This window comes from Pongo pygmaeus, chromosome 7 (genome assembly GCF_028885625.2).
Source record: "Pongo pygmaeus isolate AG05252 chromosome 7, NHGRI_mPonPyg2-v2.0_pri, whole genome shotgun sequence".
In the NCBI taxonomy this organism is placed as follows: Eukaryota; Metazoa; Chordata; class Mammalia; order Primates; family Hominidae; genus Pongo; species Pongo pygmaeus.
In genome coordinates, this window is record NC_072380.2 from 135,890,473 (window position 1) to 135,903,429 (window position 12,957).

At 38.2% G+C, this 12,957-nt stretch overlaps 1 protein-coding gene across 18 annotated transcripts in view; it reads left to right on the forward strand.

The window, feature by feature from the left end:
• Window positions 1-12,957, forward strand: part of TBC1D31 (TBC1 domain family member 31) — a 95,813-nt gene that overhangs the window by 25,382 nt on the left and 57,474 nt on the right. For 14 of the 18 annotated variants that reach the window (XM_054497461.2, XM_054497477.2, XM_054497464.2 and 11 more), the window contains 3 exons: window positions 1,416-1,575; window positions 4,921-5,121; window positions 9,425-9,601. In XM_054497461.2, the coding sequence (XP_054353436.2) occupies window positions 1,416-1,575; window positions 4,921-5,121; window positions 9,425-9,601 (538 nt within the window). The remainder of the gene's footprint in view (window positions 1-1,415; window positions 1,576-4,920; window positions 5,122-9,424; window positions 9,602-12,957) is intronic. The other 4 variants (XM_054497465.2, XM_063669054.1, XM_054497473.2 and 1 more) reach the window with 1 other exon arrangement.

Sequence of the window (12,957 nt, forward strand, 5' to 3'; positions counted from 1 at the left end):
CGACCATTGTTTCTAGTCAGGGGAAAGAGTTACAAAATAGATGTTAATTCCTCTCTTTTCTCACCCTGTTCTTCTAAGTCGTCAGTAAATCCCATCAACTCAACCAAACTATATAGCAAATCGGTCAATTTGTTTTTATTCATTGCTGTGGGTATTACCCTAATCCAAGCTACCCTAGCCTCTTTTAGGCTACTGTAATAGCCTTCTTATTTGTTCTCCCTGTTTTCAATCTCATTTCCTATAGTCATTCTCTGCACAGCAGATAAAGTGGTTTTTATAAATCAGTAAGTCAGATCATGTCACTTTCCTATTTAACCTCCTTCATCACTTAGAGTAAAATCCAACCCCCGACCCCTCATTTCCCCCAAGGCCTTCTGTCATCTGGCCTAGGCCTCCCTCGCTTCATCTCATTTCCTTCCTTAGTCTGCTCTAGTCACATCCAAGTATAGCAGTATACTTTCATATGGCAATGCACTTGAGTATGACCTCTTACTTACTTTTCCTTATATACTAACCTTATTGCTTTTTCAGCACTTTTGTACCAGCCAGTCTGGAATACTGATCAGGATAGAATTCTTCCTCCAAATCATCCCATGACTGGCCTATTTGTGTCATTCAGGTAGCAGATCTTCCTCCTTTCCCAGCTTTCATCACCTTATTTTATAGTTCTATATAGAACTTATCACCCGCTGAGATCAAGTTCATTTATTTGTTTGTTTGCCTTCCTCTAGACCAAAAGTCCTGTAAGAGCAGGATTATTTGACTTGTGCAGCCTCAACTGACTGTGTCCCTGGCTTCTGGGACCATACCTGGCTTATAGCAGACACCTGAAACATAACCATAGTATTATCACACTTTTTAAAAATTCGTAAGTCCTTTACAAGTTCTTGTTGAATGATGAGCAATGGCCTTGCAAGTCAAAACAACTTACTCTTTTTGTATCTTATTAAGGTAGCTTTCTTTGAGCAGGAAAAAAGTTTGAGCTGTTTTGGTTTTTTCATATAGCCATATACCACCAATTCTATATAGCTGTATGTGAAATATAGAAAGTTGGATAGTGATAAGTGACTTTGAGATTATGCTATAAAATATAAGTGTTATGTAAAAAACCCACAATCAGGTCATTAAACAAATGTTTGGTAAACTGGTGCCTTAGCACAGTAGGTAAAAACATATGTACTATAAACCTGAGCTGTCCATGCAAGTATTTGAATTAATACACATTAAATAAAATTAAAAAATAAGGTCCTCATTATCATTAGCCACATTTCAGGTGCTTGGTAATCACATGGGACTAGTGTGACCATATTGGATAGCATAGACAGCACATTTCTGTCATCATGGAAAGTTCTGTCGGACAGTGCTGCTACAAAATATTGAACGTGTTTTTCTTTCTCACTTTTTTGTTTATATAGAGATGGCCGAATCCTGGCTGCTGGAGGCAAGTCAAATCATCTTCATTTGTGGTGCTTGGAAGCTAGGCAGCTCTTTAGAATTATCCAGATGCCCACTAAAGTTCGAGCCATTCGCCATCTAGAATTTCTTCCTGATAGTTTTGATGCTGGTTCTAATCAGGTTAGTAACATAAATGTAGGGCACTGTACTTTTTGAGAAAGAACGCATCCGTCTCTGAACTATATTAGCTCTTATTTATTTAATTTACACCCTGGCTGTTACAAGAGTTTGAAATTACAAATATGTTATTTTTGTGAAGAGTCTAGGATTGAAAAAAATTTCAAAATCTTGTATTCTTTATACTATTGGCAATTTGCTGTTTTTGTAAAATCAACATACTGTAAATTTATATTGCACTTTATGGTTTGCAGTGTGCTTTAGCATGCTATTTTTCATTTGATCCTTAATTCTTTAGCATTGGCAGGAAAGATATTCTCCCCATCTTACAGATTATAACACTAACGACAAGAAACACTGACTCATCAACATTCCTGTTAATTGTAAGGATTAAAGATTGGCCTAGAACTAAAATGTTTTCATTGTGTTGTTATTTTATTTATCCTAACTGGTTGCTCACTCCTGTGAAACATGTTTTTATTGGTATCTTTCCTTAGTTTACAAAGTGCTTCTTCCTCCATACCCCTTCGCTTATTCCTCTTTAAGACTTGAGTTCTGTCAAATCTTAACTTTCTTATTTTGAATAGACTGTCATGGATCTTGTATTTTAACAGATTAGATATATGTTTTACATATATATGTATACATATGCATGTATGTATATATCATGTCCATTTTACTTACATTTTTGATTAGGTAATATATTCACATGGTTGAAAACATAAAACAGCATACAGTAGGAAGTCTGTTACGCCTTTCTACCATTTGTCTAGTTGTTCACCTCCCCCCATATCCACTGTTGTTATATATAGTGTTTTGTTTTTCCCGTTGTTTTATACAGCCTTGCACCTTCTATTCTTCCAGTTTTTTTGTTGTTGTTTTGAAATGGAGTCTAGCTCTGTCTCCCAGGCTGGAGTGCAGTGGTGCAATCTCGGCTCATTGCAACCTCCGCCTCCCAGGCTCAAGTGATTCTCCTGCCTCAGCCTCCCAAGAAGCCGGGAGTACATGCATGAACCACCACGCCCAGCTAATTTTTGTATGTTTAGTAGAGACAGGGTTTCACCATATTGGCCAGGCTGGTCTCAAACTCCTGACCTCAAGTGATCCACCCGCCTCAGCCTCCCAAAGTGCTGGGATTATAGGTGTGAGCCACTGCACCCAGTCTACCTTTTATTCTTAAGTTGGAAATTGTTCTATATCAGTGCAGAACTTCTTTCTTTTTCACAGCTGCATAGTGTTGCAGTTTATTTTTTAAACCAGTCTTCTATTGGCAGTTAACCTATTTTTAGTCATTTTCAGTTACAAATAATGCTCACTGAATGACTTTTCGCAAGTGTCATTTCACACATCCTCTTTGTAGGATAAAATCCCAGAGTTGAAATAGTGGCATAAAGGTTATGTGCATCTGTAATTTGAGTAGATCTTGCCCAATTGACTTCCAGAGGAGTTGCATCAACTGCAGATGAGGGGCTTTGTTTCCTACAAGCCAACCAACAGGAGAACTTTATAGAGTGTCCCCTCCAAACTGCCTTTTACCATGATAAGTGACATCAGCATTTCAAGCAATCACATGGTGGCATCACCTACCAGCCACTGCCACTGGGAAGAGAACCTGCACTTAGACAAGGCAGCATGGGGGTTTATTTGCTTAAACTTTTTTATTACATTTTGTTTTGTTTTGTTTGGGTTTTTGGTTTTTGGTTTTGAGACGGAGTCTTGCTCTGTCACCCAGGCTGGAGAGCAGTGGCACGATCTCGGCTCACTGCAAGCAAGCTCCGCCTCCCGGGTTCACGCCATTCTCCCGCCTCAGCCTCCTGAGTAGCTGGGACTACAGGCGCCCGCCACCACACCCGGCTAATTTTTTGTATTTTTTAGTAGTGACGGGGTTTCACCGTGTTAGCCAGGATGGTCTTGATCTCCTGACCTCGTGATCTGCCCGTGTCGGCCTCCCAAAGTGCTGGGATTACAAGTGTGAGCCACCATGCCCGGCCTTTATTACATGTTTTTAATTTTTGAAATTATGAGTTAAAATTTAAACTTTTCTCTCCCCTTAAAAGACTAGCTTCCCTCCTACCCCTCCACTACCCTTGCAACTCACAAACTCTCCATTCTCCAAATGTTACTTAAAATATTTGCTGAAAACAGGCAGACAGTGGGGAGCCTTTGTGTGAGGGCAGCAGGGCTGATGTTAGCTTTGATTAGCTATGGAAAGGGTACAGGAAGGCAAACCCTCCACCCTCCTTGTTTCTGATAGCCAGTGTGGCGGCAAAAGTTAGGAACTGTCTGTCTTAGTCTGTTTTGTGCTTCTGTATTGGAATACCACAGACTGGGTAATTTATAAACAATGTAAGTTTATTTCTCACAGTTCTGGAGGCTGGGAAGTCCAAGATCTAGAGGTTGCCATCTTTTGAAGGCCTTTGTTCTCTGTCATAATATATTAGAAGGCCTCATATGGGTGAGAAAGGGTGGGAGGAATGGGAGGAGACAAGAGGGAGCCGAACCCATCCTTTTATACCAAACGCACTCCCACAATAACAGCATTAATCTTTTCATGAGGGCAGAGCCCTCATGCCCTAATCACCTCTCATTAGGCCCTATCTGCCAACACTGTTGCATTGAGCAAGTTTCCAATATTTGCTGTTGGAGAGACACATTCAAATTATATCATTGTCTAATCCTCTCTGTCCCCTGTATATGTCGTCAGTGGGCATGATCTGCCTGTGGGAAGGGAAGATTCTTAGGGCACCTTTCCATAGTCTACCATGATAGGTTACCTGCTGGTTCTGATTAGAGCCAGGGCATAATCAACATGAGCCATAAGTTGTGATTTTAAAATATATAATATCAGGCCAGGTGCGGTGGCTCATGCCTGTAATCCCAGCACTTTGGGAGGCCGAGGCAGGTAGATCACCTGACATCAGGAGTTCGAGAGCAGCCTGATCAACATGGTGAAACCCCATCCCCACTAAAAATACAAAAATTAGCCGGGCGTGGTGACACATGCCTGTAATCCCAGCTACTTGGCAGGATGAGGCTGGAGAATTGCTTGAACCTAGGGAGCGGAGGCTGCAGTGAGTGGAGATCACGCCACTGCACTCCAGCCTGGGCAACAAGAGTAAAATTCCATCTCAAAATAATAATAATAATAAAACATATAATATCTCACTGAGAATAGAATTTCCTCTAGGTGTCCCTCTCAAAATATATATATTTATATACACACACACACACACACATATACACACGTACATACACAAATGTTGCATACATGTAAAGACATGTATATAGTATGACTTTCAGACATTGACTATCACATGTTTTTAGGAATTTATATTTTTTCTCTCTTAGGTTCTTGGAGTACTAAGTCAAGATGGTATTATGAGATTTATCAATATACAGACTTGTAAACTTCTCTTTGAGATTGGGAGCCTCAATGAAGGAATTAGCTCATCAGCAATTAGCCCACATGGACGGTACATTGCATCTATTATGGAAGATGGAAGTCTAAACATATATTCAGTTCAGGCTTTAACACAAGAAATAAATAAGGTGTGTATGATGAAGTAATCAACATCAGCTTTTTATAAACACTTACGTATTATATCATCAAGAATAAAATCTTTATGCTACTATTTCTAACTTACCTGGAACTTATCCATTTTTGTGGATATATTTTGTTGCTCTTACTCCCAAAGCCACATCTCTGGCCTTGATTTCTCACATATGCTCCATTCTTAAATTGCTGCCTTCGTGAGGGACATCTCCGTTTGATGTCTCTCATTTAGGTGTTACTCATTATCTCCTTCCCAAAAGAGTTCTTCTTTCTTCAATTCTCTCTCATGTTTTCTTCCCATCTCGTAGGCTAGAAACCTTGAAGCTCTATGACTTCCTATGCCTTTATTTTCTAAATCCAGTCAATACTAAGTCATATAACTTGTTTGTTTTTGTTTTTGTTTTTGTTTTGTTTTTTTTGAGATGGAGTTTTGCTCTTATTGCCCAGGCTGGAGTGCAATGGTGCGATCTTGGCTCATTGCAACCTCTGCCTCCCGGGTTCAAGCGATTCTCCTGCCTCAGCCTCCTGAGTAGCTGGGATTACAGGCGCGCGCCACCATGCCCTGCTAATTTTTGTATTTTTAGTAAAGATGGGGTTTCACCGTGTTGGTCAGGCTGGTCTCAAACTCCTGACCTCATGATCCGCCCGCTTTGGCTTCCCAAAGTACTGGGATTACAGGTGTGAGCCACCACGCCCAGCCCAACTTCTTAAATTTGAAATATCTATAAATGTGCTATCTGCTCTCCACTTCCATAATTGCTATCCTTGTATTGGTCTTCATTAACTACTCTGGACTAATGGTAATTTAAAGAAATATCTTAAACTCAGAGCCCTCAGTGCTTGCCCTGCCCATCCTTCCATCTTCTAAAATAATTCATCATCATTTCTTAATTAATGCTACTTTAGTGGCTTCCTTCCTTCGCCTGTTGAATTAAGTGGCTTCCTTCCTTTGCCTGCCTGCCTCTCAGTGTTCTCTCTAATCTTGTCTACCTGTCTAACTTATTCCCTCGAACTTATAGCTTCCCTCATTATCCCCATAGAGACCATCCTTATTTCTGCAACTATTATCCACACCATCCATTTCACTAAAATGCATGCCTCACTTCTCTTTGGTTATCTAAAATTCCCCCAGCTAACCAGTCATATTGTCCATGTGTCTTCCAGTCTGGAATTGCACCTTGGTAGCTCTAACAGAGACTTTGATGATCACCTGGTCTGACCCTTTCATTTTACACAGGAAGAAGTTCATGCTCAAAATTAATCACACAGCGAGTAACTAGCAGTTCTGGGTGTTCCAATTCTTCCAAGATCACATGAGATTGGGTGCATTTGGAGTGGCGTTTGCCACCTTTTTTTATTCTAAAAAAAAGTTTGTGCCTCCTCCTTTTTGTTTTATCTTTTAAAAAATTATACAAGTAGTGTCTTATTGCAGAAAAAAATAAGAATATACAGAATAGCAAACAGACAAATACAAATCAATGAAAGTCTCACCATTCTCAGATGATTCTGATTTATACGTTCCCAATTTCTTTTCTATGTGCGTAAATATATATAGTCACTCCTCATTATTTGTGCATTCTATACATGAGAATTCACCTACTCACTAAAATTTATTTGTAACTTCAAAATTAATAGTTGCAGTGCTTTCCTGGTCATTCAGGGACATGCACAGAGCAGTGAAAATTTGAGTCACCAGATACCCTTGTTCCCAGCTGAAGTCAAACGAGGCAACACTCTGTCTTCTTATTTCAGCTCTCATAGTGTAAACAAGTATCCTTTTTGTGGTCTACTTAATACCAGTTTTTTTTTTGCATTTTGAAGCTTTTTGTTAAGATTTTACTGTTTAAAGTGGTCCCCAAGCGTAACGCTGAAGCGCTATTTATTGTTTCTAAACACAGGAAGGCTGTGGCTTACCTTACAGAGAAAATACGTGTGTTAGATAAACTCATTCAGGAATGAGTTATAGTGCTAAGCTGTGAGTTCAATGATAAGGAATCAGCAATATGTATTAAATAAGATGTCTTTAAACAGAAACACACATGTATGTATTGATTGATTAACGAGGCTCTCAGGAACCTGACTCCTTGTTTCCCCTAGGAGCAGTGTTTCAGTATTCACTAATTGAGTGTTCATGGTGACTTTATAGAACCACTGCAAATAGCGAGAATTAACTCTACATATATGTTTGTGTGTGTGCATGCGCACGTGTGTGTATGCATGCTTGTCTCTAAACATATGGGATTATACTCTGCTGCTGTTTTGCTCTTTATATCATTATGTATACTGTATAAATATATGTTTACATTATAATGTGTGCTATATATTAATAAATTTTTTAAATGTATTAATATCTGCTCTTACTGAGAGTTTTCAGCCTCTGAATAGTCAGTTTTACAGTACTAGCTAAACCTTCTTTTCTTTTTTTTTTTGAGATGGAGTCTCACTCTGTCACCCAGGCTGGAGTGCAGTGGTGTGATCTTGGCTCACTGCAGCCTCCGCCTCCTGGGTTCAAACAATTCTTCTGCCTCAGCCTCCCTAGTAGCTGGGATTACAGGCGCATGCCACCACGCCCGGCTAATTTTTGTTTTTTTAGTAGAGATGGTGTTTCACCATGTTGGCCAGGCTGCTCTTGAACTCCTGACCTTGGTGATCCACCCGCCTTGGCCTCCCAAAGTGCTGGGATTACAGGCATGAGCCACCGCGTCTGGCCTTGCCAAACCTTCTTAATAGAGACAGGCAGAGATCTGAGAAAAACTATGGTAACAATGAGTCATTGAGTTCCTTTCTGCTTGTTATCTGTTGAGCAAATTGAGATCACATGAATAAAAAGCTCGCATAGAAGTAGAATTATCTTTTTTATTTTTTGACACATTCCCAGTACCATCAGTGTCTTTATGGCTGTTCCAGGCTACATTAATGTTCAGCTCTATGTTCTCTATAAATCATAACTCACCTTTGTCCCATTTTTACCAGTTTTATTTTCTTGTCATTGGAGAATTTCTGGTATTGTGGTAATAGAGTAAATGAATTCTTACGTGTTGAAGGTTTAACACTACAAAGGTATGTCAAGTCAGGTTGTTTCTCAGGTTCTTTTTTGGGAGGTTATACTTCATGGTAGAGGATAAGGCTCAAACGGGAAATTGTGACATTTTAATAAATTTTAATAAATTTTAATTTTAATAAAATTTTATAATTTTAATAAAATTTTAGTAAATTTCAGCTCTCATAGTGTAAACAAGTATCCTTTTTGTGGTCTACTTAATGCCATTTTTTTCTGCATTTTGAAGCTTTTTGTTAAGATTTTACTTGTTAAAGTGGTCCCCAAGCGTAGCATTGAAGTGCTATTTATTGTTTGTAAACACAGGCTGTGGCTTACCTTGCAGAGAAAATACGTGTTTTTAATAAAAATTTAGAAGAATGGATTGAAGTCAAAAAATAGTTTAAGGATATTAAATATGGGTAATATTCATAAGTCAGACCACTATTAATCCCATCCCATAGATGAATTGAAGAATTGAATCATAAACTGTAAATGGTCATTGTGTTTTAATTGTATTTAGAACTTAGAAAGCCTGAGTTACCTTATTTGCTCACTTCCTTTGAAGAAGATCTTTTGATTTCAAAGAAAATATTATTTATGGAGAAAATGTTCTAGTGAGTAATGTTACTTTAAGTAAATTGAAGTTGTTCAGATTTTTTTCCCTATTTGATGGGCCCCATAAAAATGAAAGTGTAGGTTCTAAGTCACATTGTCTGAACTGCTTAAGCTGTTGACACAATAAGGAACTAATAGTGATCATTAAGCAGATTAAAACATTTAACCAAGGGATAGAGGGGCAGAGATTCCATGCTTCTAGAAGAAAGTCATTTGGCAGTTTCCTCTTAGAAATTTCACTTGACGCCAAAGAATATTAAGGTACTTCTGTCAGAATTCTAGAGGGCCATACCTCTAACTGCACCTTTTTTGCTGTAGATAATAATCACCATACTAACTTTACCATGTATGTGTAAACATGATTTGGTATTAAATGATTTAAGGCCAGCTTTCAAGGAATAATTATATTTATTGCTATTGTTAATCTTGCATCTTTATTATGTTCTTCAAAAGGATTCAGCAGAAATTTGCTTTGATTTATTAGTCAAAGCAGATGTTCCTAGACATTTTACTTAGGTTTTTTGCCTGAAGAATAATTCTACATATTAAGGCATGTTATTAAAGCAAATTTTGAAAATCATATATTAACAGGCCTATCTTCCAAGGATATCCATTAGAATATATATATTTATGTTTCCATTTAGCCACCTCCACCTTTAGTGAAAGTTATTGAAGATTTGCCCAAGAATAAACTGAGTTCCAGTGATCTTAAGAGGAAAGTAACATCAGGAAGAGTACAGCAGCCAGCAAAATCTAGGGAAAGCAAAATACAAACTAGAATATTAAAACAAGACCTGACTGGTGATTTTGAAAGTAAAAAGGTAAGAATATTTGGTAATTAAACTTTATTTGTCATAACTCTGCTGTAGACAAGTCTTGTGATTTCTAAGCCATCACCACTCTTCCTTCTCTTGGGAATTAAAGAAAGAATAAATGAAGAAAATAAAGTTGTAACCTAAATTATGCACAGGCTGGTCTCAATCCTGGCTCAAGTGATCCTCCCACGTTGGCCTCTCAAAGTGCTGTGATTACAGGCATGAGCTGCCACACCCAGCCGTATTACTTTGAGAAAGAAAGAAAATATAGCTATTAATAGAGAAGTTACGTTATTTTCAAGGGATTTTAAGACTTTTTAATGACAAATATATACACACACATATGCAAAGTACACATTAAGTATAGAGCTCAGTGAACTTTCACAAAATGCACACACCATGTTACCAGCACCCAGATCAAAAACTGGAACATTACCATTAGCTTCTTGCTCCATTCCACGCTCTCCCTCCCTTACCCCCACCCACCCCAGAATAACTACTCGACTGATACACTGTAGATTAACTTAGTAAATACTGTCAGTTTTCCTAAGTGGTTGATTGAAAAGTAGTTGATTTACAGTCCTACCAGCAGTATTTGAGAGTTCTAGTTGCTCTATATTCTCACTAATAATACCTGATACTTTTCACATTGATTTTAATACAATGTCCTTCCTTATCCATGGTTTTACTTTCCATGGTTTTGTTTACATGTAATCAGCTGTGGTCCAAATATATTCAAAGGAAGATTTCAGAAATAAACAATTCATAAGTTTTAAATTGCACGCCATTCTGAGTAGCATGATGAAATCTCCTGCCATCTTGCTCTGTTCCACCTGGCACATGAATCATCATTTTGTCTAGCATAGTCACTCAGTAGCCTCTTGGTTATCAGATCTACTGTCACAGTATCACAGTGCTTGTGTTCCAATAACCTTTATTTTACTTAAAAAAGTTCTGTAGAGCACAAAAGTACTGATACTGACATATTGTCAGAATTGTGCTATTTTATTATTAGTTATGATTGTTAATCTATTGTTGTGCCTAATTTATAAATTAAACTTTATTATAGGTATGTATATATAGGGAAAAACATAATATATTTAGGGTTCAGTGTTATCTGAGGTTTCAGGCATCCACTAGGGATCTTGGAACATTTCCTCCTCAAATCAGTGGCGACTACTGTAACTTCTTTTTTCTTTAAGCATTTTTTAATTGTAAAACTTGCAACAACACAGAAGAGTGTCTAAAACAGATTACAGCTTAATGAAAAGTAATAAAAAGATTACATGTGTATCCTGTGTCAGGTAGCTGCAAGACCATCCTTAGGTTTGGTGATTTATTAGGACTCAGCATGTAGTCATATTCATAGCTATAATATATTAAAGGGAAAGGATGCAAAGCAAAATCAGCAAAGGGAAAAGACACATGGGGTGAAGTCCAGAAGAAACCAGGCACAAGGTTCCAGGAATCTTCTCCCACTGGAATCACAGGACATCCTTGATTCCTCCATCAGTGAATATGTGTGGCAGTATGTGTGAAGTATTGTCTACCAGAGAAATTTATTAGAGACCTGGTGCCCAGGATTTTTACTAGAGGCTGGTTCTGTAGGTACCCTGTTTTAACAGGTTTCAAATTTCAGACTCCCAGAAGGAAGGCGGGCATTCAGCATAAACCACATTGTACAAACAGTTTAAGCACAATGAGCCACTCTTTATTGGTTCTGGGGATGGTGAGAACTTTCCTGAAATTCAACTTGTAGACATCAGCCAAAGGCCGACCTTGCAAGTAAGCCTTCTAAGGGTAGCAGGTTCAGACCGGCTTGTGTTCACTTTTTTCTGCACATACCCATTTCCACATGAAGAAATAGAGCATTACTGTAGCTTTGGAGCCCCCTGTGTGCTTATCCCCCCATCACATTTTACTCCCTACCCCATATATATAACCATTGTCCTCACTTTTGTGTTAATTATGCCCTTGATTTTCTTTATACTTTTATAACCTCTTCATGTAACTCTAAACAAAATATTATTTCTTTAAAGAAAAAACTGAATAGCAGACACAAGCCTAGCCTAGTTGTGTAAAGATTGGGCAATATTGCTCCTATTTAATGAATGCTTTAATGCAAAGATAAGCTGAATGGTATCTCTGAGATGTTCTGGCTTCAGAGTTTGCAGGACCTTTTCTGGGAAAACTAGTGGGAATGGTCATGAGTAACTTCAGGAAGTAAAAGGCTCATCATGTCAGGGTATCTGGCAGCATTGTAGTGTGGATCAAATGTGGATATCCTACGGAAATATGTCAAGGAATGGAGCTGCTTCCAAGGAAACCATAGCTAGCTCTAAAAAGTAGGTCAAAGTAGAACACTTCGATGGGGTGAAGTGCAAGTCCTCAACTAATCTTTGCATTAGCACGTGGAAAGGAAAGAAGGAACTTTATCAGCTCATGGTCAAGACAAGGACAGATCAAATTGAGGCCAAACTCTCCAGGGCATCTTTTTCTTTGTTTAAAAAGAAGCTTCAATGGCAGCAGGTATCTTGATGACGAAGTCAGTCTTCCTGGATCATATTGCTCTCATTTGTTCTAGTTGCCCTCTGTACCTTTAACATGGCACTCAAGTATCTTCATTCACCATCATCTTGGGTTTTCCCTTCACCTTTCTCTTACATTGGACTACCTGTTTCTTGTGGTAAAAAGAGCACTAAACTAAATCAGAAAGTCTGGCTTCGAGTCTTGAGCCAAGATTTAGCAGATTTGTGACCATAAGCAATTCACCAAACTCCTCTGATTTTCCCATTTTCTCAAATAAAGGAAGACATTTCATCTGTTTCATATAGTTGTTAGATCCAGTTGAGATAATATATGAAAACAGCTTTATAATCCTAAATTATATAAAATATTTTTTATTAAGATAAAAATTGACTTAGAAGTCTTAAATATGAGGGACTATCAGCGGGAGCTGATGTCTGTTAGGATAAAATGATAAACTCCCACATGTTTTTCTGCCAGACTTCTCCTTGATGCTTTAATGCTAGGAATTGCCTAGAATTTTAAGGAAAGAGAGAGATGGAGGAGGAGCTGTCAGAGTGGATTGCTCTTGATGCAGGGGTCCCAGATGACAGCCAATGGGCCTAATTTGGCTATTCAAGTTAAGAATGGTTTGTGCATTTTTAAGTGGTTATATATAAATATATCATTTTGATTTTTCTTCTTGGCCCACAAAACCTAAAATATTTACTAACTGGCCTGTATTAGTCCGTTTTCACACTGCTATAAAGAATACTACCTGAGACTGAGCAATTTGTAAAGAAAGGAGGATTAATTGACTCACAGTTCCACATGGCTGTGGAGGCCTCTGGAAACTT